The sequence below is a fragment of the Triturus cristatus genome, chromosome 6 (genome assembly GCF_964204655.1).
Source record: "Triturus cristatus chromosome 6, aTriCri1.1, whole genome shotgun sequence".
Lineage (NCBI taxonomy): Eukaryota > Metazoa > Chordata > Amphibia > Caudata > Salamandridae > Triturus > Triturus cristatus.
Genome location: NC_140589.1, coordinates 1,177,170,328 through 1,177,195,105, shown reverse-complemented (window position 1 = coordinate 1,177,195,105; position 24,778 = coordinate 1,177,170,328). Strand labels below are relative to the sequence as shown.

The 24,778-nt window shown below is 42.8% G+C and overlaps 1 protein-coding gene across 3 annotated transcripts in view; it reads right to left on the bottom strand.

The window, feature by feature from the left end:
* RGS17 (regulator of G protein signaling 17) overlaps positions 1-24,778 on the bottom strand; it is a 428,374-nt gene that overhangs the window by 148,045 nt on the left and 255,551 nt on the right. For all 3 annotated transcript variants that reach the window (XM_085612101.1, XM_085612100.1, XM_085612102.1), the window contains one exon: positions 18,886-19,022. In XM_085612101.1, the coding sequence (XP_085468227.1) occupies positions 18,886-19,001 (116 nt within the window). In that variant the 5' untranslated portion in view covers positions 19,002-19,022. The remainder of the gene's footprint in view (positions 1-18,885; positions 19,023-24,778) is intronic.

Below are 24,778 nucleotides of genomic sequence, written 5' to 3'. Positions count from 1 at the left end.
CCCTGCTGCCCGCTAGTTCAGCGTCCCGTCTCATCGCAGTGCTCTGGCGGCTGCCATCTTAAACTCTTGCCGTCAGGATCCCTCTCGGCAAATACCAGCTTTTTGCTCCTGCGCTGGGGGTTCGCAGTGCTACTACTGTAAACCGGGGTGTCTCGCCAGTCAGGTCTGTCGTTTTTCACACCACGATGCAGCAGATTGCAAGCAGATATTAGGCAGATTGTGGATCAGCCTCGCAGAGCTGCACTACAGCGAAGCCATCTTGCCATGTGGCCTTTTGCGCCCCCCACATGAGAGATCCACTTAACCTCTTCAGCGCGGCGCGGATTTCCGCGCCACGCTGAAGATTCCGTGCGCGGGCGGGGCCATGACGGAACGGTTCCGTCATGCGCACAGCGCAACCGACGTGCATGACGGAACCGTTCCGTCATGCGCGTCGAAGGGGTTAAAGCATTCTCGGCGTTTGTACCGCTTGAAAACACTTTCATGTCCCCACTCCCGCATCAAAATCTGTATAGCAATTCCCAAGATTCCTTGATGAATTCCCTACTCTTCACTTCATATCTGCCTGTCTGTTGTTGTGCTAGGTAATACTGAAACTGGAAAGTAGTGACCGGTAATGTTATATGTCCATGGATTAACCATTCTGTGGATGGTTAGTCTGCCACAGTAAAAGTTAATTGATCCAGTTTTTCAACATGCAGCATTGTATATTTTGCTCGCTTTTGTGCCATTGTTATCTGCTTCTCAGATAGATTGTATGCAGAAAATAGGGTCGTACTGTTGATAAATCCCCAAGGCACATAACCAGCGCACAATGATTGCATCATCCAGCTTAATAACATAATAAAACGTAGTTGAGATTATCCGTATTTTAGTATGGGCTAGTCCTGTTCTAGCATATCTATAGCAGAAGATACAATGTTGCCCAGTAAAGAAATCCTGGATGATAATGTAGTCATACCATTGTCAACTACAGCTAACGCCTTTTCTAGGTTAATTCTATCTATTTCACAAAGTCTCTCTGCAGCTTCTTGCTGAGAGATTTTCCAGATTTCATTATAAACAACGTTTAAGAAACGTTTCTGACGTGGCTTTCAGGGACCTAATAAAAAATCCATTAGATCCACCTCATCTGAGAGTAAGGATAAGTGCTGTTTCACCTGGGACAGTGTCGAGGTTTTTAACCAATTGAGGCACAACTTCCCAACACTGTATGATGTCACCACCCACAGATGTTCTCTTTGTACATATCGTTGGTCTGGCCTATGGATACTAAACCCTTCCATTGTACCCTTGAATCTTGATTGACATCTGGTTGTGTCTGCGGGCCAAACTAACCATCCCTTCCAATCAGGGTCTGAACTATTGTACTGCATGATGTCATCTATTGTATCCCTTCCACGTGATGTAAAATTGATGTGTGAAGGTGTTAGAATCCGAGGTGTGTTCAAATCCTTGTTCTTGGCCAGTCCAAGACAGAAAGTCTGTTGCACAGTGTCATTCAGAAATATTAGCTGCTGTGGAATGAGGCACACTCTAAATAGTGCTTCTTTTCCCTGAACTTGCCATTCCTTTGAACCCCTGACTGATTTTATGACTATAGTGTCCTTCCATAAGTCGAAACACTGTACAGACAGTTGGAGAATAAAGGATACAGAATAAATCTGTTTGGTGTTAGTTAACATATTTTCTCTGCAGTTGTAGGTGCAAACTTATAGTAATATGAGGTCGGGTGAGAAGTGTTAAACCCTGAAAAATAAGACAATTTCTGTACAAACATTTTAGAATTACCTTTTGGTGGTGTTGGGTAATGTTCCTATTGGTGGTATGTGAAAACATTACATGGGATACTGGATTTGTGTAAAAAGTGATGACCATAATGATGGTAACAGTACAAAGTGTTATAGTCTGATATATCTTCAATCATTTCAATGCTTGAAAATGCAGTGGATTGTTCTAAATCAGACGACATATTATTTAGTTTCAAAATCCCAATCATCAGAAAATGTACTGGAGGTAATGATATCGTTTAGAGAAATTTTAAATAAATGTGGTATTTTCAGTGGGACCAAATACATCATAATCAATCTTGTCCCAAACTATACCATCAGGAATTGGAACAGCTGTAATGTTCAGGAAGGACAGGTCTCTTTGTTCACAATGAGAAGATGTATGAGGTTTCAGGGCCAAGTTCACATTTGATACCGCATAGCATTCTGGGAAATAGTTTCCATTCATGAGTAAGCAAAAAACAGTCACTAGGCCAATCCAGAACAGAAAAATACAGTATTCCAGTTATTATCCAGAGCTGGAGCCAAGGTAAGTCTTTTTCAGAAAAATGTATAATTCATGAAGTTGTTGCTTATGAGAAACTGGAGCTGACATTGTCTCAGGTTCGCTGGGATCAAGAGAGAAGGTATCAAACTCAATGAGGTAGTCAGATGCAGTTCGATATATTTTTGGTAGCTCAGCAGGTTTTGTTGAACTGGCAGACATATCTTGTAAAGGCATATTGAGGTAGACATAGGTGTTAGGCAGAATTAATATTTGTCTTTCATTTGTGTTTTGAAGTTCTGTTTCAAGAGGAACGAGCTCCATTTCATTGTTGGAAATTCCATCATTTTGTATTGGCAACTCTTCAAATGTTATGAGTCTTTCTGTCTGAACTTCCTGTATGGTAGCAAGAGGAGAGCATCTGCTACCAAGGAGCCCACGAGGCCTACTATTTAGTATCAGCCAAATAGTGTGGTTTGATCAGATAAACGGAGATGAATCTCTCTTCTTTTTTTCCGACAAGAGGCGGAAGAAGAACTGTTCTTGTTCCTTCAACAGCCAAGACAGCGACTGGCTTTCTGTCTGATGGGCCAAATTCTTTCTTGTCCACAATCTTTCCTCGGACTAGATCCCCGACTTTTGAAATCCAGGCAGGTCTTGCGGTGACTGATTTGACTTCCCCGGTGGCAGTGCATTTTACTTGCACGTTGCTTTGTAGTGGCCGGAATTAATTGAGATCCTGTGAACGTAATCACGTTGATGACTCAGGGTGTGTATCACGTGAGCTCTTGGTAGTTCGTTTTTCAACTCAACTACTTGTTCCAATGGCATTTATGCTTAATTGTGCCACCTTTTGAGTCTTTAAACCCGTTTTGACCCCAGTAGTGAAGATATTCATTGTATGACTGGACACAGTAAAAAGAATTGCACACAATCAGTGTGGGGAATTCTCAATCCGTATTTATTAGTGCCAGTAACAGGGCTTTTAATTCTGCCACCTTGTCTGTGCAGTCTCCCAGAGACTGTGTCTTCATGCGGCTAGGATGGAACTTGCCTTCCTGCATACGACCCTTCACAATCGCACATGCGGTGCTGTGCTGTTGTTTACTTCCTACGGCCGGCTGAGCAGATCCGTCAGTGTAAATAATGTATTCATACTGATCTAGAGATATTATTCATTCGGAAGAGGATATTCTTGTTCATATTGCAGAAATGCTTGTGTTTTTAATGTAGAGTCATATCTGTATTCTACATCTGTTGCAGTGAGAGAGCTAATCCATTGTATCCATGTTGGATGTAAAGCTTTAGCATTGGGAACGCTTGCTTTTGTAACAGCCTTTAAGGCCGTTACTGGAGTCACAATAATTATTTGTTTGCCCTGAGCCAGTGCTCTTTCTCTCACTACCGCAGTCTGTACTGCTTTCAGAATTTCTTCTGTTGAAGCAAAACACGTTTCAGCATTTGTGTACAAGTGTGATTTGTATGCTATGGGTACTGTTTTGCCTTCATTGCAGGTTAAGTAAGTGTACCCAGATTGACCAGCTAAAACACGGATCATAAGATTTCTGGTGTTTACACATGTTTGTAAGTGTTTAGAAGCTATCATGTCAGCTTGTAGGGAACAAAGGATATCTGTGTGTTCTTTTGTCCAATGCCTAACTGAAAAATCAGGTCTTATTAAGTCGTAGAAAGGTTTCACTTTTTCTGCACTGCGTAATCTTAAAATGTATGTTCTGCCAAAATTTAAAAATCCCAATATGGATTGCAAGCTCTTCAAAGATTTAGGAGGTTGGAGCAGCGCACACTTTTCTAAAAAGTTAGCTGCCAGTCTTTTCTCTTCACGTGAAAGCTTGTATCCCAAAAATATGACATTGAGGTGGGCTATTTCGGATTTTTTAAAGTTAAAATTGTAGCCCTCAGAAGCCCAAAATTATGTTGCTCAAGTGATCCTTCAAATCATCATCCGTCAGATAAATATCATCTACATAGGACAATGTCTCTTCATCTAAATTCTGAAGTAACTCTGTTTCCCTGGCGGAGAACAACCCAGGGCTATTCTTATACCCTTGGGGGAGTCGACAAAATTGATCTTGAAAACTGAGCACTGAGAATGCTGTCAAATATCTTCTCTGAGGCGCTATGTTTTGGAAGTAAAATCCATTTGAGATATGTAATGTGGTTTTATATTTTTTTCCGCACAATGTTATTCATTATTGCGGCACTGTGTGCATTCTGTACTGCAAATGTCTTTGTGCATGTTTTCAGATGACTATACTCTAAAACTAGACGGTATGAATTATCGGGTTTCATTACGGGAAACATAGGATTATTCATGGAGGAGGTGCAGGTTTCAATTGAACCTTGATATTCAAGTTGGTCTAACATCTCCCTGACCTGTTTTTTCGCTTCTTGTTTTTTTGGATACTGTCCCTGTGGAGTTGGAGTAGTTTTTATTGGGGTTACATGGTGAGGTGACTAAGCATCCCACCCAAAATGGTTGCTATATAATGCTGGAGCTAGTGCTACCGCCCAATACTGCGTGTATGTATTTTTTATTTGTATTGCAACGAGGTCGGAAAAAGCCGGTAAAATGACTGTTTCTCACTTTGGGCACTTCATAACAATTTCAGGCGGCCAATCTTTTTCAGCTAAAAGGATGTCATATCCATAAGTCAGATTCTCCCAAAAAGAGACCTTTAAAATTTTTCTGGGTTTGTCCCCCTCCATTTGGAGTGTTATTTCATGTAATCTGTGTGGGACACTTACCCTCGTATCAGGTGTCTCCACCGTGATATGTTCCTTCAACTCCCCTGCCACCAGAAATTCCATCAGGTTCTGGCGAGCTATTGTTACTACTGCTGCACTGTCTAGCATCGTCAGAGCCCATTTCCCGTTCAGAAGTTGAATCCTGCTACTTTCTTCTTTTTAAATTGAAGTTTTCATTTTGGCTTATCTTCCTTTTTGGAAGTGTAGTCTGAAGCGCGTTGTGTGTCTCTGGACTTTGTACTCTCTGCTTGTCTGTGTTCTGACCGTCCTTCCCTCTCCGAGTTTTTTGATGAACCCTGAAAGGAACAAGAGGAATCAGTATCCTGATTTCTGTCATGTTAATGTTATTACGACTCCTACGGTTGTACCTTCTTTCGGAGGGCTCCTGTTGAGGAGACCCACCCTTGGATTGTGATCTATTCTCTCTATTCTTTTGCTTTTATTGTTATTATCCCATTTCTTCTTGGATGAATCAGGTGCTTGCTTGGTGTTATCCTTTTCAGGACCACCCATGGGTTGAGGTTTTGTTGCTCTAGCTCCCAAACTATCTCTACATAATTCAGCATAGGTGTCTTTGATAATTTTAGGTAATTCACGTTCCTGTTGTAAAGGAGGGAAATGCTTCAGGCGTTGGCATATTGCCACTGCTGCTGCCTCTCCTTTTATGTTTGCTAATATTATAGCTGATAACTGGGCAAAATTACCTAATAATTTAATTCCTAGGTTCAGAGCAGGTTCTGCTCAGTACTCATTCTGTACCTGTCTTAATACACCTGGCATTACTGCTAATGAAGGGATACCATGTGTTCTAGTATATATGGCAGCGAAAACTGGACCCTAAGAGGTACAATCCTCTATCTGGGGAGCTATCCCCAATGGCAAGAAGATTGTTAGCATTCTGTGTTTTTCTTGAGAGCTTGTGTGTGGAAATACTGCTGTAGTTGTGTTATTTTCGGTGCTATGCAGAATGGCATTTGCTTATGTCTAGTGGGCATATTGCCCATAACTGCGTGTAGCATTTGTGGTGTTATTTTAGTTGTAGATCCCTGAATTCGTCCTGCTTGTGTAGCCCTTGCTGGCTGAAGTGTGAGTGTTCTTGTCACGAACTATGTCAGGTTTCTGTAAAGTTTTATTATTTCTTTATGAAGTGGACGTAAGTCTGTTACTGGCATTGTGTCAATGTCTGGATGTGATGTGTAGGCAGCTAGGACTGGCCAAGTTGCTCCATCTCTTCCGAGCGGACCGAGTCTCACTTTTTCTTTTGTGTGTGGGAGGGCGCCTTTAAACCAGTTTATGTGCTCCTGGTAGGTGAGCGAAACGTCAATGTCCTCATATGGACAGTATTCATCTGGTGTTTTCTCTTCAGCGTAAGAATGAAATGTATTTGTTGTGCATCTGCTTGTGGGAATTTCACCCATGAATAGAATACCTCTGTTCTATATGATTCATGTGCCTCAATCACGAAAGTGACTGTCCCAACCCTAAATGTGACTCCATAGTCTGCTAGTTTTAAAGTAAGGGCAGTTCTGACATATTCTGAAATGTTTATTTTCCCTTTCTGTTCTCCCCCCCTAACTGAAGCACGTTGTGCTGGCACATCAGCGTCTTCGTCAACCATTATTTTGAGTAAGACAAAAGTTTCAAGAAAACTGAGATAAGGTTTCATACACAATAGCAACTATTTGCCCTTCAAGCTTGATAAACCTAGAGCCAATATATAGGATATGCCTACTCAGCTGTGGCGGATAGTTCCCTTACCACTCCAGACATCTCTGGGGAAATAGGAGTAGGGGTCTCTGAGAATAGCACGACTGAACTACTCAGATTTGACGGTTCAAATAAGTACCAAACCAACGTTGGGCGCATTGTCATGTAGTTCCTATAAACCTATATAGGATCTGCGCGTTTGGACAACATACACTGTAGGATTGATGTCCAGACTGATTCTAGACACCCCCACCGGGTATGTTAGCCTGTATACCATCAAGCTCACAGTGCCACTAAAAGCCCCTCTTATCAAGGAGAGAATAGTTCTTGGCAACTATCGAACATGACAACTCTGTCCCATTAGGGATCGTGGAAACAGTACAATACTTTTCGCTCAGTCACTCGTGCTCACTTTGTTTCAGAGAGATACGCAGAATAAACAGTGGGGTTGTTTTTCAATAAGCATTTATTGAACCAGTGTCATTCTAGTGTAAAATAGGTGTGTTGAAACAACCATTAGACAGAAACAGATGTAAATGATTAGAAGCACCAAGAGAGTAAAGGGATGCTAGATTTCTACCATTGTGCTAAAACAATGAATTCAGGCAAGTATATAAAATGTATGACAGTAATAAAAGCGTACTCCTACGATGAGACCCTAACTAGATGTACCTAAGTGTACCTAGCATGTATGTAGGTGTAAAGCCAAGAATCCCTCTAGGATAAAGTCAACCCCATTACCTGAAGTGAGAGACTGTGGGGCCAGATCTTGATCTTGAGATGAACACCCCGCAAGGGATGTCAGACCACTACGAGCTGGAGTGTCTGCGTGCAGGAACCTCAGCGTCTCGCTTCTGTGTGTCAGTATGGAAGTCCTTTTCTCCTCTGCCTACCCCAGCAAGATATGGTGTTTATATACCCAAAGTGTTACCCTCAGGAGTTCTACCTTGCTGAGTCATGTCGGACATAGATAAACGGAAGGAATGACTCTTATACATAGTTATTATGCAGGAGATGGTAGTCCTGCTGAGTTTCCATGAATCCTCATGCATAATGGATGAGGCTAGTTTTCAGGGAAAACCCTACGTCCTGTAAGCAGCACCGTAACTAGGTAAAAGGTCAGTCCCAAGAACCGTTATGGTGTGTAATGGTAGGGGAGAATATAGCTGAAAGGTTAGGTGACTACCTGAGCCTATATTGGGGTATCTATATGAAACATAACACTTCCTATATAGAAGTTTCAGACACCCCAAAAGATCCTTGGCTCCTTATCACATTTTAGTAGCTTATTTCCAAGTACATGCTTTCAAATATGTGATGGCAAAACATTTGGGAACATGCAAGTAAAACATACAATATATGTTTTCTTGGCAATTTTCGGCCATTCCTACACTAGTAGAAACATGATTAATAAATTAAGTAGTATCATCTTGTAAACACCCCTTTCAGAGGGCCACGGGGCAAGCAAGGGCGGCTGGGCACAACCATGGAGGTTGAGGCCTTTTGCTACTGATGTCCAAGGGTCCGACCTACTATGGATTCTAAGTAACTGGGCCAAATACCTCTTCTGCATTTGACTCTCAGGGTATGTGTGGTCCAAGCAGTCCAAGGCTTCCTCATGGGGAGGTGAAAATATGGGGGAGTAATTGCAGGATCACAACTGCAAAATGCATACAGCAGCAACATTGTCCAGCCAAATACTCACTTGCAAAGAAAAGTATTTTATTTTCTAACACAACCTAAACAAAAGAAATACATCACATACACAAACAGCTACACAATTACCCCTTGAGGTTGGGGCTACAGTGTTTCAATGGTGATTCCCTGTTTCACTCTCTCCTCACGTTAGTGATAGTGGTTAATCCCCATTCACTATTGGTAACAACAAGGGTATGCCCTACTAGCACACTGAGTCTTAAAAGTCCACTTTAGCTCTCAATTAAAGTAAACAGCGTTCTAGTGCCACAGCACTACTAGCTGCATGCTACCCCACGGTCTACAGGCCGGAAACTTGTCTTACCCGCACTGGCAGGTATGAAGCGTTGGAGTTTCTGAGTGCGCCTCATCCGTGGGCACCCGCATCTACTGCAGCCAAGTTCAGGTTTGTCGGCCGCACGTCTATCAAGCGGGTACAGGATCACTCACTCGCGTCCTGAAGTGACCGGTGGTTTCCTGTGGGGTACATTTTTACTCAGCTCCCAATAGGGGTGGCTGCAACGACCCTGTCCTGGACCCCTTGTGTGGGTAACGATGCTACCACGGTATCCTCACTTATCCAGCAGGGCAGAGTAGGTCACAGTCCTTGGTGATCCTGGTGCCCCCCTCCGGCATGCAGACCACTGGCTTCTGCCTAATCGGCATAGTGGTAGTATCCACTGTGGCCACTCCTGGCATACAGGGTTGCCAGTATACTACTGCACAGGGCTATGTCCCCTTTCCGCACAGCAGTCTTTCTCTAGCTGCCCCTTCTGGCATATGGCGTCATCACTCCACTACCACACAGAGCTACGGGCCGATAGGCACAGCACGGCACATGGCTGAGTTCACAGCAGCCTTCTCCTGGCATACAGGATTTAACCCCTTCAGTGCCCGCCCCTTTCCCCGCCCTGTGCCGGCCGTTGCATTAGCGGGCGGGGTTTATGACGAGCTGGTCTCGTCATGGGCACAGCGCAACCGCGGCCCATGACGAGACCAGCTCGTCACGGGCATTGAAGAGGTTAATGACTTTGTCCTGCACATGAGCAATGACCCGATTGGTGCAGCAGCCATTTCCTCACACCTCACACAGGGAGTCCACTCAACAGGGCTCTCCACTGGACCTAAATCCCTTCAAAGCTCTCCTTCACCTCACAGGGCACACTGGTCTTGGCAAGAAGGCAGGCGCTGGTGCTCCAGGCTCCAGGTCAAGTGGTCTCAAATTCCCTGGGTGATGTTCCCTGGCCCAGCGGAGAGACTAGCAGTTCTTGGCCCTTAGTCCTAATCACAGGCAGAAGTCTTGCAGAGCTTCCCCATCTCATGCAGCCTGTCTGGCTGTTTTGCAGGTGACAATTTTTAGAATCTCACCTTGCCCTCTGCTTCTTTCAAAGTAACCACTCCTCTGCTCTCACTTCCTCTTGAAAAACTGTCTGTTACTGCAGGAGTGTCTCCAAAGCACAACATGTGCCATGGGATTAACTTGAGGTCACACCTGGATGTCAGCCTCATCGATATGTGTATTAAAAGGTTATCATAAGGTTCCCAAAACTACTCTTTACAATTCTCTTCGCAGTCCCATCTCCTTCCTGAGATGTGCCAGGCCCTTTCCTTGTGACCTCTTACTGAATCAAAGAGCACCTTTTGAAAGTAAACAGGGAAGGCCTGGCACTCCCCTCCTAGTTTGTGTCCAACCCAGCTTCTAGGAATGCAGCTATACACAAATCTGTCTAGGCGAGCTGTTTACCTCCCCTCCATGTTTCACCATGCAGGCCTGGATCTTCCAAAATAGAAGCCAGGGCCCCCCATGCATTGTACCATCCACAGGTACACATACACCCAGTGCATGTATACAGCATACATGCACTGCACAGTACTGTATCCTCCATGTATTGTACCACTCACAGGCACAAATCCATCTAGTATATGCATTCCACTTGCATGCACTGACCAACACTGGAGACTTTATGTATTGTACCACTCACTCAGGCACACACATGCATCCAGGATATGCGTTTAACATGCATCCACTGTGTCCTTCATGTATTGTACCCCTCACAGGTACACATACATCCAGCATATGCATTTAACATGCATGCACCGTATCCTTCATGTATTATACCACCCACAGGTACACATACACCCAAAACATGCATTCATCCTGCATGCACTGCACAGCACTACATCCTTCAGATACTATACCACTCGCAGGCACATCCAGCACAGGCATACACCATGCACACACTACTCAGTACTGCAATATCCCTGTATTGCACCCTTCCCATGCACACATAAACTCAGAACATATACACCACTTCTGGACTGTACAACACTTCACACAACCTGATGTAGGCTAAGGTGAGTTAGGCACACAGCAGCGTAACTTTAAAAGCGAGTGAGCCTGTAGGCCTCACTCCAGTGACACAGGTTTAAAAGGACCTGTTCACGCCTACTGATCACTACACAGTATGTTGCCACCGCCACACTCATGCTGCTGAACTCCTGGTGAAAGTAGTAGCCTTCCATCACTATATGGGTAGAGCATTAGGCTCCCCTCCTTGTTCAACAAGACCACAATCAGTGAGACAGGCCTATGTCATGGCACACACTCATGATCAGTGTTTGCCCATAACAGCACTTTTCCAGAATAAAACCTTCACAGTGCGGCAGTCATGCAATTCTAACGTACCAGCTATACTATGGAAGGGAGTTCTAAAGAACCATTATGCCTACTAGTATCCCAGGAGGAAGTAATGCCAGCCAATAAAATCAGATGGAATCCACAGTATCATGAGAATGAGTGCTAGAAACTAAAATGCTATCTTCGGAGGACCTTGATTGAGTTCTGTGGCACGGCAAATAGCTAGCACACAACCATTGTGACTATCCAGGTCAACCAACAATACCCGAGGGCCGGCTCTGACACAAAAAGTAGCCTTAGAATAAATTTAATGAAAACTTAACCCTAGATACGTCTAATCGTGAGAAAAAAAACTGTCAAAGCCTAAAACCACAAAGTTGCTTAATATAATGAAGCAGGAATTTATTTTTGAAGAACCCTGGTGAGCAGACCATCCATGCATTGCTCAATATTATTGTTTTTCATGCTAATTTAATACAGCATCACAGATAGGCTTTTTTGTGTGGTTTTCCAGACAATTAGGTGGGTGGGGGTGTCAAATATTTGGGCAAACACATTATCTGATGATTTGGTAACATCCATTCAGCTCGATCTGGAAACTGCCAGCAGTGAGAGACCTAGATGGCAGTTTGATAAGTCCCTATTAGCAAAGCAGAACTGGCTGACTGCAACAAGATTATTTAGAAAAGAATTGTTTGAGGTCAATTGTAACACGTCCATAGATTTTGTAGTCTGGGAGCACTTCAAGGTCACTTTTCGAGGACATGGTATAGCTTATGAAGCATATCAGAATAAGCACCAAGCGTCTCAAATTCAGGAAATACAATGTGCAGCTAATTCAGCAGCAGGAGCCTGTGTAGGTACACACAGCAGCCCTGATGCAAAAGAACAGCCGGAGAAGGCTGAACAGAATCTCAGGGATTTCTTTGCACTGGAGGAAATAAGTAATTTTAGATCATACCAGCAACGGGTATATGAAGAAAGTGAGCAGATAGAGGAATTCCAGGCCTGGTCCACTCAAGGAAGACAGAAATGGGCAGTCAGATTGAGAACCCTGATACTTTGTAACTGAGAAGGAGGCAATTAGTAAGGCTTCTTTGCAACATTATAGAAGTTTTTATGAGGTACCTATTCAGTTCCAGTCTCAAACTTAGAACGATGTTTTAGTGCAACACGATTATTCCGAATGTCTAGTATTCAAAAAGATACAAAATTAGCAAAAATAAAAATCTCTGAGGTGGCAGAAGCGCTTATAAAGATGCCTAATGCTAAAGCATGTGGTAATGACGGCATGCCAGTGAAGGTCTATAAGGCATTTGCAAAAGAGCTGCCTACTCTTCCTCACTAAGGGCCATATGTAGGAAGGCAAATACCGGTCGGTAACGGCCGATTTTCGGTAAATATCCCGTTACCGACCGGTATTTAGGCTTTTGGTATGTAGGGGGCACATTTCAGGATTCGGTAATTTACCGAATCGGTAAAATTACCGAATCGGTAATTTTACCGATTCGGTAAATACCGAATCCTGAAATGATATGTAGGGGGAGTGTGTCGTTGGTGTGGGGATTCGTTATTTACCACCAACTAAAAGTTGATGGTAAATGACGAATACCTGGAAAAAAGCATTTATATTCCATTAGAAGTGTGCAATGTGGCAGACATACATGCCCTTAGGGCATGTATGTGCGCCACATGTGCACACATGGACGAATCAGGGGTGCAACAGGGTGTCAATGTGACACCCTGCCACCCATGATGATGCCTCCCCCATTACCGATTCGGTATTTACCGAATCGGTAATGGCAACTGGCTTCCCATGCATTCCTATGGGCCCCCAGGCCCATAGGAATGAATGGGAAGCCAGTTGCCATTACCGAATCGGTAAATACCGATTCTAAAATACCGACATATACCGAATCGGTAATTATTTACCTACATTACATTTACCGATTCATAAAGACCGAATCGGTAAAATTCGGTATTTAAGAATCGGTAAATGTAATTTACCAACATATGGCCCTAATTCATTTAATTCTATAAGGGAAGGTGCCGAGACCCCTTCAACTTTTAAAGAATCCACCATAGTTAGCCTTCTCAAGAAAGACGAATACCCGACAAACGTCAATTTGTACAGGAAGATAAGTCTACGGATTATAAACTATTAACACATGTTTGGCATCTCCCATTATCCCCGTAGCTCAAATGTTCATCCATAAAGATCATAGGGGATTTGTATCTAATAGGCTTATGGCAACACACACTAATCTTTTAATTTGTGCTATTGATTATTTTATGAGCAACTGAACAAGGGCAGCATTAGTCATGATCGATGCTGAGAAAGCATTTGACCTGGGTAATTGGGATGTCCTCATTTACACTTTGGTAAACTTGCATTTCCTGCTCAACTTATACATCTGTTTAGAAATTTTTACCAGGGTGCTGAGGTCAAAATCATTATAAATTTAAAAGTAGGCGGTTCTGTGAAAATAGAGGAACCAGACAGAGGCTCCTAGGTCCCCCATTCTGTGTTTTTTATTGAACTCTAGCAGAGAAGATTCGTAGCACAGGGTCGATCTAACCACCTATTGAGAGGATGTCATAAATACAATCATTTGCCAATGATATTATTTGTACCTCAAGGCCGATGGCTAAAATTCAGGGGGTGTTCGATCTGATCCAAGATGTTACAAATATATGAGGGTACATGGTTAACCAAGGGAAAACAGAGCTGGTTTTATATAGCTCATCATCTAGAGATCTTCCACTAGCTTTGCTGCATGAGGATAGCTCTCATCACCGAATCCGCTATTTAGCGAACCTCGTTACTAATAGCTACTCTCAACTATTCCAATTGAATTATGTTGCATTGCTCCGGAAAGTTCAGGGATTATTAGAAAGATGGGCTTTACTTCAGTTGACACTGATTGGTAGGGTAGCGCTTATCAAAATGTCAATATTTCCGCTATTTTATTTCTTTTTTCTAATGTACCCATTAAAATTAATAGTTCGTATTTTAAGGAGCTTGATTCTCTCATCAGAAGCTTTGTTTGGAACAGGAAAACTCCTAGGGTCCCAGGGTGGTTTAATGCTTCCCAATTTTGAGACTTACTATCAGGTGGCTTTGCTTTATACCATGGCACGAATCATTAAAGGTACTGGATGACTTTTTTTTAGTAAGGAGTATGATGAAAGAATCAGCAATTGGTTTACCAGCCTTCATAAAATTTGCAAAGCGTCCGAAAGAGACTAGGTATGAGGCATTATTGGAGCTGGAAAATCGTATCAGCGCTCTGCTCAGTTCACAATAGGTCCCACCCTGTCACAGATTTATCCCGCTGCAGGACTGTACATTTTTTGGCCTGAGTCTATCTTGGCAACGTTAGGATTTTGGAATTAGAAAGGTTTTAGCAAGATAGGAAATCTTTTCATAAGTCTTAACCAGATTGAATGGGAAGAGCTTATCCTGCACTACGCCTTCAATTTATGATTCAGATCACCAGAGATGAGTGAAGAGGCTCAGATAATTAATCACTCACTAGTTAAGAGCAAGCTGACAGGCACTGTCAATTGGTACAGGGTTTGGGAAAACATTCAGATCACAGTCTGATTTAGAGTATAGCGGTCCACACTGGTGGTCCTCCCACTGTATTATGATTATGGAGGTGGGACCGCCACAGGCTCGCTGCTGGGGATCATGGATCCCGTGGTGGTGGCGTGGCAGTGAGAGGCCCTAATATGCTGGTGGTGCGACGGCGGCACTGCTGAGCATATTAGAAGTTTCATCAGTGCCACTGTTTTCATGGCAAGGAGGCCGCCATGAAAACTCTGGAGGTGAGGATACAAAGGGGGCCCTACAGGGCCCCTTGTTACCTCAGGGCAATGGGGTGCCTGCGGGGGGGGGGGCACATGTTGTGCCCCACGTGTGCATTCACCTCCCTTCCTGCACGGCATGGCCTTCCCAGACCATGCCGTGCTGGAACAATCTTTGGCGCTCCCATTGCAGTGCCTTTTTAATGGGCACCGCCGTGGGATGGCCAAAAGCACTCGTAATCTGGCAGGCGGTGTCAGTACGGCTTTGGCAGTGTGGGAGTGGGGGGCTGGCATGGCAGTCCGCTCTCACACTGCCAAAGTCATAATTAGGCCCCAAGACTTAATTACCTCGTATATGGGGAAAATATCTGAGAAAACTAGTTGGAGGCTACCTAAAGGAGACTGAAAGTTCATCTCTGAGTTGGGGCACAAATCTCTGATGGCAGCAGAATTTTAAAGGATGTCCTTTCTGTCCCGTTGGATGGCATTTTACACTCCGCAATCTTTGCATTAAATATTGCCGTCAGTCCCGGATCAATGCTTTTACTGCCAGTGTGACGGATAAGGTAACTGGCTGCAATTATTTGATGCATGTCCCAAACTTTCTCAATTTTGGGAAGAGTTTTTATTTAGCCCTTAGTGACGGTGTGCAGTTCAGGAGTACCTTGGAAGCAAGTCTAGTGTTATTTGGCATCTCCAATGAGGGTTGCAGGATAAGTAACAATCTTTTATCTCCATTGGCTTAATGGTAGCACGTGGCGAACAGCCATTACAACGCGGTTATTACCACGCTGTGCAGTTACATCGCATGCGTTACAACGCATGCGATGTTACAACGCTATGCCATTAGAACGCAAGTCTGTACATCGACTTGCGCTAGATGGCGTGCTCACATTACAAATAGTGTAGTTTACTATCCCAACACCTTCCCTACTGTTAAGTGGACTGGAGTTGGAATAGTAAATTACACTTTTTTAATGTCAGCACGCCATCTAGCGCAAGTCGATGTAAAGATTTGCGTTCTAATGGCATAGCGTTGTAACATCACATGCGTTGTAACGCATGCGATGTAACTGCACGCGTGGTAAAAACCCGCGTTGTAATATCATACATCCGTAGCACGTTCTCTAATACTACAATTTTGGATAAACCTGAACATTCCAACTATTCAGGGCTGATCTGAGAAAATGATAAAGACGAGAGCCTTTGAAGAAGCACATGCAAGCCTGGCTGATAATGTCTCAAGGTTTATAGCTATCTGGAAAACATTAGGGGGTATATTTACAAGCCCCTTGCGCCGCATGTGCGTCACTTTTTGTGAAGCACCGGCGGCGCATTTTGCTGCCCCTTATTTACAAGGACACATAAAGCCACCCTGTGCGGCTTTTCGTGTGCTTGTAAATATGGCCCCTTTTTACTCAGCACTTTGCGTAAAAGGGGCATGCCATGGGTGTTGCTGTTGGTGTTCCCATGTAACACACATGTCTTCTGCTGCATTCCCACAGTTACAACCTTTCTTGAACCTGGGAATGCGTCAGAATCCTATGCCACTCCAAAGGAGGCGTAGGGGGGCGCAACGAGGAGAAATATTTTCATTTCTCCTTGTTTTTTCCTCTTTCTATGCTTGTGGCATTCTGCAGCACACATAGGAAGAGGAAATCACCTCTTGTGATTGTTTATGTTCAGGGAGGTGTCCCTTCCTGAACAAAAACAATCTCCCTGCAGTGCAGGCACCTTTGCACCATGATGCAAGGGTGCCTACGTCAGCGCATGGCAGCCAATTGTGCACCAGCGCAGAGGAGAGCACAGGGATCTGTCATATCGTTGTAGATGGCTTGCGGCACCACTCTGTGTCACTTTCTCATAAATAAGGCCCTATACTCTTTGGGAAATAATGCAGTGTAGCCCATTAGATGGCCTATAGGGCCTGATTTGGTAAATTTTTAAGACTAACGCCTATTTTATCTCAAGGGGTTTTCGAAGCATTAATAAGTGTTTTTTTTAATGGGGGGGCATGGTATAATTGTATGCCGCACAAAAGTTGAATATTAGTGGAATAATGGGTTTCTCTTGTGCATTATTACCGTACAGAGAGGAGTGTACATTCTCTTGAAGTAGGTTTGCATCTTATCTTATCTTATCTTATCGGTCCATCCAGTGGCATTTGCATATAAAACTCGAATGGGGTATATTTGAAATTACTGTATCACTATGTATTTTATTTATTTCGCAAGTACTGTTATTCTTTTTCACTTTCTATATCTCGCATAATTGCTTACTGTATTTTTATGCACTTTAATTATACACATTTCTGCGCTTAGGAGCAATTCTTTTTTACTTTATATATCTTGCAGGACCGTGAACTGTATTTTGGATGCACTTTTTATTAATCAGACATCAACGCTTTCAAGCGATTATTTATTTAGCATTTGTGCACTGTACAGCCATATGCGGCTGCTTCTTCATTACTTCGGGAAGGTATAGGTCTCCCAAAAAGACAGTACTGGAATTCAATCATTTGGGTTCTAAGATATTAGCAAATTGTACGAGTAACGGTCACATTCGGCTAGTTTTGAATGTGTGTACATGACCTGGCGCTCGTTTTGGGAGTTTTAAAACAAAGTTTGTAATTTCTTTGCAACCTGCTCAATAAAAAAACAGGGAAAAAATCATTACTGTGGCCTCAACCAAATGTCAGATATGACAATTGGTGTCTGTAAATTGTTCACCATGATTTAGAGGTTAGAACACCTGCAGGGGTAGTTGTTAGCCTTATAGGATCCAGTGATTCAACATTTAATGCAAGTCAGTGCAAACAACTGAAAAATCTGTGGAGAACACATGAAAGGCATAAATTTCAACAAAAGCATTACATAACGTAACATAACTTCTGTAGCAACATACCCTGTTATAATGTAACATCAGACAGCATAACATCATACAGAATAACATAACATTACACAGGCTAATGTAACATCGCACAGCAGAACGTAGTGTAACGTCATACAGCCAGTCGTGGTCGGCATGGCTCACGGGTGGAGGGGCGGGGTTCATGCAGGGGGACGGGCGAGTGGTCGCAAGGGAAAGGGGGGTCGCGCGCTGAGAGGGGGATATAAATAATAATAATTTTTTTTAAACGGACCTTTTTCCTGTCCCACATGTTCCACGCAGCCTACATGGAGAAAAGGGAGAGTGCGCATAACTGGTTTGGTCGGCCCCAGAGGGCGGACCAAACAGTCAGGGTCTGCAACATCGGGCTAGCCACTCCTCCCCTGCTCTCGATCAGGACCGCCCACCCACCTGTCCCCAACCAAACCCTCCTGCTTTCTCGCAGTGCGAGAAGCAGAAACATAAAATGGTATTTATAATACCATTTTATGTTTCTGCTCCTCGCTCTGCGAGAAAGCAGTGGGGCAACGCTCCTCCGCCCACAAGTAGGGGCATATGCATACAGCATATTGTTAACGTAACATTACATCACACAGCATAATGTAGGGTAAGATCACACAGCATAACATAACGTAACATCACACAGCACAATATAAGATAGCACATTTTCAGCAAGCCGCGGCCCATGAATGTAAGAGCGGTGTGGCCTGTAGGGGTGGGAGGGGTTTGGGGTTTTCGGCAGATGACTACGTGGGAAAATATATTTTTTATTTAATTTTTCCTTTTGGTTGCCTGTCAGATCCCCCCAACCTGGACCCACCGCTCTTACCTGCAGGGGTCGCGGCTGCTTTCAGCAAGAACAGTGCATTGCATAACACTGCATAGCGTAACCTAACATAACAAGAGCGAGCAAAAGTCCTTGTCTACTTTTAATGCATAAACTGTTTCTACATCGAAATTTACTATATGAGAGGCCAAATCTGAAAATAATTACTCTCATATCGTGGACATGAAATTATTTGTACGTGCCCATCTTTCAAAAACAGATATTATTTCCCGTTATTATCCTCTTTCTGATAAGGTACCAAACAGACTGTATGACGTACCATGAGCAGCTGCAACAACAGCACCAGCAAAAGCAACATGTGTTGGGCCTTTGGTTTTCAGGTGCTTGGGACACAGCTGATGTTTCCTCATTTTGTGACTGCTGCCTCTTTCTCATTTCAGCTGAGTATACCAGTGGCTGCAAAACACAGACAGAAACAAGACAGTTAGTATACAAGCGTATCCGGCATTCTGTTTCACGAAACTAGTTAGATGTAAGACATTTCTACATGTACACATTCACTGGTTTTCTCACTATTACATAAGTTGTCACACAGCCAATGCATTTTGTAGTTATTTATTGAAACTCAATAACTCACTAAAAATATGAAAATATTGTAAAAACCTTGAACTTCTTTAGGCAACAAAGAAAATATCATAGATATATTTGCAAATCTACAACCCTTCAAGGGTCACACACAAAAGTGAAGGCCAGAGGGATTTTTGGTTCAAAATTTGTATTATAATATAAATATAGCGCCTGGTAAACTTCATCGCTTTAGGACCTTGGGGTATTTCTCTAATTCTGCCCCCGGAACCAAGATTTCTTTGTTATGTCTCTATGCACTGCATATATTCCTTACACAAATAATAGTCAACCATAGTTCTGAAAAGATCCACTTCTTCAAATTATTTCTTCTGGTTACCGAACATGGGACTTTATGTACAGTTTGACGATGGCATGCTCCATCCCAAATCTGACAGATATCTCATCTGCCATAATACAAGTGCTTTATAGCCTACGACACTTAGATGGAATATCCCTTGTGCCAAACTCTAAATAAGACGGATAGGTTCTATGTCCACTTACTCCTATATACAGCTGCCTATTGCTCTGTAGCCGGAATTGAAGGATAAGATAGGGTGTGCCCGCTGAATATCAAATCAACAATATTGATGGGACAGAACAACGAGGACAGAATATCAAAAATAAAATATTGACAGGTATATTAGTCTAGATTTTCTATACCTAATTCAATGTATATGTACCTATGCGGTACACATATCTTCAAGGTATGTAAATGTGTTGTCATGGAGGACTGTATCTGGAACACGGCCCAGGAGGGGAACTACAAGGCCCAGAATGCCTTGCTGAAGACACAGTACACGCCTTCGTCCTAGCACTATTTAGAGTGCCAACACACTTGCTGCTCTTGATACTTCGGTGAGGCAGCAGTGGACTGTACTTGGGACAGGAGGACTACAAGGTTCACAAATCCCCCACTGAAGTGACCAGCCCCACCGTCTTACTAGCACCAGCACCCGCTGAGTGAGACGTGCATCGGCCACGCAGGCCAGTTTGCACCCATTAGAGGCAGGAAAAAGCAGGGCAAGGCCACCTCTCTAGCTCTGAGTTCAGACTTAGGAGCTGATTTAGATCTCAACGGACGGGTTACTCCATCACAACGGTGACAGATATACTGTCTGCCGAAATATAAATCCCTTAGGATTTAACGGGATTTGAATTTCAGTGGACGGGATATAGGTCACCGCAGTGAAGGAGTAACCCATCCTCCAAGATCTAAATCAGGCCCATTGTTTGGCTTGTTTTCACTGTTTAGCCTTTACTTATCCCTAAGCCCAGTTCCCTACCCGTGGCGGAGCAGATTAGATTTTACTAAACATTGACATCGTTCTAAGGTATTTAAATGGTCGACATAGACCTAATCAAGGACAGATTATTTAGTTAATGATTGTCATTATTTATAGAACTCAGATTTAATTGTCAACAAATGTGTTTTCTGCACCCTGGATGCAACTGATATCCTCATAGCAGAATTAGAGTCCATTTTAGGCATGGAGAGACCAATCAAGGCTCTAAAACCTACAGTTAACCATATCACGAAGAAGAACAAATGAAAAACTCATGTCCCAGTGCCACCAAACACCTTACAGATTATTTCCTCATTCCAGCCGATTAGCACCAGTTCATCTAGTGCCACCACTTGGGATCAAGTACTACTGGGTAGCAAGCATCCATGCACCACTACCCATCCACACATGAGCCATATGTGCATATTGAGCCCACAATATTTGCCATAGTAAGCTTGCACCTCTAGCAATCTCTGAGTCGAATCATACTGCCAGCTTCATTGAATATAAAGAAAGTATTGAAAGGATAGAGATACAGCTGAATCCCACTGGGGCTCAGACAGATCAATTACATTTATTGCAATTATGTATATTGCAGTCCCTCAGGGATGACATTATGCAATTAAAATCATTGTTCGAGTACTAACTAAGAACCATGAGGATCTTGTGATGGGAGAAGAGAGGGATTGATGGACGCACATGGCAAAGGGCAATTAGTGAGAAGTAGCTCAACAACTGTTAAACATGTTCAAACAGCAAATATGGGTATTATAAGGGGGACAAGCTTAGATGGTGGAAGGAGACCCAAGTTGAACTCAGTAAGAAATATTTTTTTGGATTGTAAAAGGAACTCCCTGCATTCTGCTCACCCAGTGTCTCACCTAAGGCAGACTGATAAAAACAACATAAGAGGAAGGCTGGCTTCCTTGAATACTTGGCCAGAGTAGCACAAGCCAAGCGTCTTTTAGGACAAAGAAATAATGAAAAGGCGCATATAATTAAATATAGTACATTTATAAATTATAAACAATATCAAATTCATGCGAATTGAAACAAAATTAAAGTGCGGGGAGTCTTGAAATTTCTTTTCTTCATATAATCTTTATTTTAATTTTCAATCAGAAGCATAAAGCTCAGCCAAGGCGTTTCGTCCAATAAATGGACTTCATCAGGGTTGTGAATCAGATCACGAAGATCAGCAAAGCAATCTACGAATGTGAAAACTTGAAAGCCAATAATCTCGTGACTTCTTGTTAATAATATATATCCAAGTTGGAAACAGCTCATGGAAATCACCAAACAAGTTTAGTGATCTATATATATGCATCTATATTCCAATAACACCAATGTCTTCTGGATTTTCTAAGGATTATTGCCTTCTATCCATGCCTGTATCATATGAAGTCGTGCCCAAAGTATCGTCCGTCTGACCGTGGTCACGAGATTCTTGGCTTTCAAGATTTCCCATTCGTAGATTGCTTTGCTGATCTTTGTGATCGGATTCACAACCCTGTTGACGTCCATCTGGTGGACGAAAGGTGTTGGCCGGGCTTCATGCTTCTGATTGGAACTGAAAATAAAGATTATATGAAGAAAAGAAATTTCAAGACTCCCCGCACTTTAATTTTGTTTCAATTCGCATGAATTTGATATTGTTTATAATTGATTAATGTACTACATTTGATTATACGCTCCTTATTATTATTTTTTTATTCTAAGAGAAGTTTCTTCTCGAATAGTGTGACTTCTATAGCAGTGGGGTTACAAAAAGTGGAGGATTATGATTTAAACACTTTATGGGAACTAATATACTGGTGCAGCCATTTAAGCGCACACTGCGGTTTCTTTAAAAATTGTCTTCTAGGACAACATGCTGGAAGAGGGAGCTGTATATGGTTGGGGTTCCTAAATTGTCCTCCCAGTCTACAGAAAAACCAGATTCCCTCATAATTAAACTGTTCCATTAGATTAGACATACATGCCAATGCCACTCAGTAATAAGTTCAGACAATAGGTATGTCAGGCCTCATTCTTCCGCAGCTGAATCATCTAATTGCATCACAATTAAATTTGACAAAGAGGAGGTAGTTGAAAGTCTGGTGGGTTTTAACTTGGGCACTAGTCAGAGGAATGGTTCTAAAATTCAATTCAAATTCAAACCCCAACACGCACTCTATGGCATTCTCACCTACATAAACAATAGGAACATCCTCCTGTGTAATAATGTTACGGAAGCCATGGCTCAAACACCATTGCCAACAGGAGATTAAAATAAAGAGACAGACTGACAAAGAGAGGCAGGCCTAAAATTAACTTGCAGGGCCGTACCAATAACTGCTGATTTAGGGGCCAGTACCTCTTGCCTTGCTTACCCAGCAGCTAATTTAATTGGGGGCGATTTGCAGTCCACTAGTAAATCAGGAACCACTAGCAGGGATGATCTTTTAAGCAAGACACTGTTAATCCTACCACATGCCAGGATTGAGAATATTCCTCTAGGGTCCTCATGTTTTCATGGAATGTGGCTAGTCTAAGAGCCAAGCTTAGCGATTTAGACTGGGGGGAGTTTATAAACAGACACAATATCGCCATGATTCATAAAACAACATTAACCCCAGTCCACAGTTCGGGCTCTTCAAATTATAATGTTGAAGCTAGATCTTCAGCAGTTGGTTGCCCAGCCGTAGAACTACTTATCTGGATCACAACATCAATATATTGCAAATTTAAGACCCTTGATTTAAGATTCCCAGAAATCTTGGGACTGCTAATTTCTTACTCTACAGGCCTTTTGTAATTTTTTTAAGGTTTACAATAGAAGTATTCCTCAAAACAATGAATCGCTTACTGTATATTTGTTGTTGGAAAGCTTTTTGGAACACAACTTAGTTAATTGCCCATCAATGGTAGCAGGTGATTTTAATGGAACTTTCACACCTCTTGGTATAATGACCACTTTTTGAATGGCAGAGGATGAAGAATGGGGCATCCCTACTTTATTGACCCCCCTCAATAAAAACCAATCAGCCTCAGTGCTCCAATTAGCAACCTTTACTTTGTCACGTGCGCTTTGGGCCTGCACTGGCCAAACTCCCTCAGATAAGAAAGCTGTGCATACATTTAATAGATGGAAAGCAAAATAGAATACATACTATTTGACTTGCAATTGTGGTGTCTTGTCCACAAAATGGATTTCATTCAAAGAGGTGACAGCGATCATAATGCATATTCTCTGATGCTAAAAGAGACCCTGCTTATCAATTTGGCCTCATCTAATAATGCACTTGACCTACTGATCTTTCATACCACTAATAGAAGATGGTGGTTAGTTGTCTTCTAATATGGTGAGCCCTGATTTACTTGTGCCAAAATACACCATTGCCCCAGACAATTTAGAGCCATATGTAAACTTTATAGACTCCCTGAACCCGATAGTTGACATCCATCATGCTTTGTCCGAGTCATTGAGAGGAATCCTTTACATGGAAGTTAAACGTTTCCACATAGGCAAAAGGAAACATCCTGGTTTGATAAAATGTCAGAAAATCTAGACCTAAGCTCATGTCAACAGTTAAAAGCCATCTAGAAACGAATGCAAGCATACAAATCCATACATGCTTCTAGTAGGAGAAGGTTGGAAGAAACAATGTGGAGGGAACTACTAGGCGCATCAAGGAGTAAAGCTAGCAGCTCATTCTGGCAGATATTAGCTTTTGGCAGTGTAAAGCTACCAGGAGCGAGCAGATTTGTATAGTTCAAACACTTTACCAATTTGATCAAATCAGGTGCCATTGATCTACAGCACCGAGGAGACCCATATGGAAGCAACTGTCTAATCCTTTTTGAGCCAACAGCCCCATCACATTTTCCCTGCATGATACAATAAAAGCCATTGAGTCAATGAGAGCTGGCAAAGCACCTGGCTTGGACAAGATCCAGGAGACTTAGGGCCTGATTTAGATGCTGACAGATCAGGTCACGCCACCGCTTTTTAGGCAGTCTTCTGGCGCACCGACTTGGCGGTCTGCCTGCCGTATTTAGATGTAGACTGCTGCATTGACGAAAGACTGTCAGAGTCCCTCCCACTTCGCCCGGAGTTTTGAAATGTGTCGACGGTGGTATAGAGAGAAGTGGCTGTTAGCAGGACTCTGGCCCAGATTCCCGCCATCCCGATTATGATGTGCCTTTCTGTTGAGGAAACTGTGGTGGGAATCCCTCCCACTTCCAGTTGGCGGATTTGAAGGAAATAATGTAACAAATGACCTTTTTTCCTCCTTCCCGCTTTCATTTCCGTCTTTTACC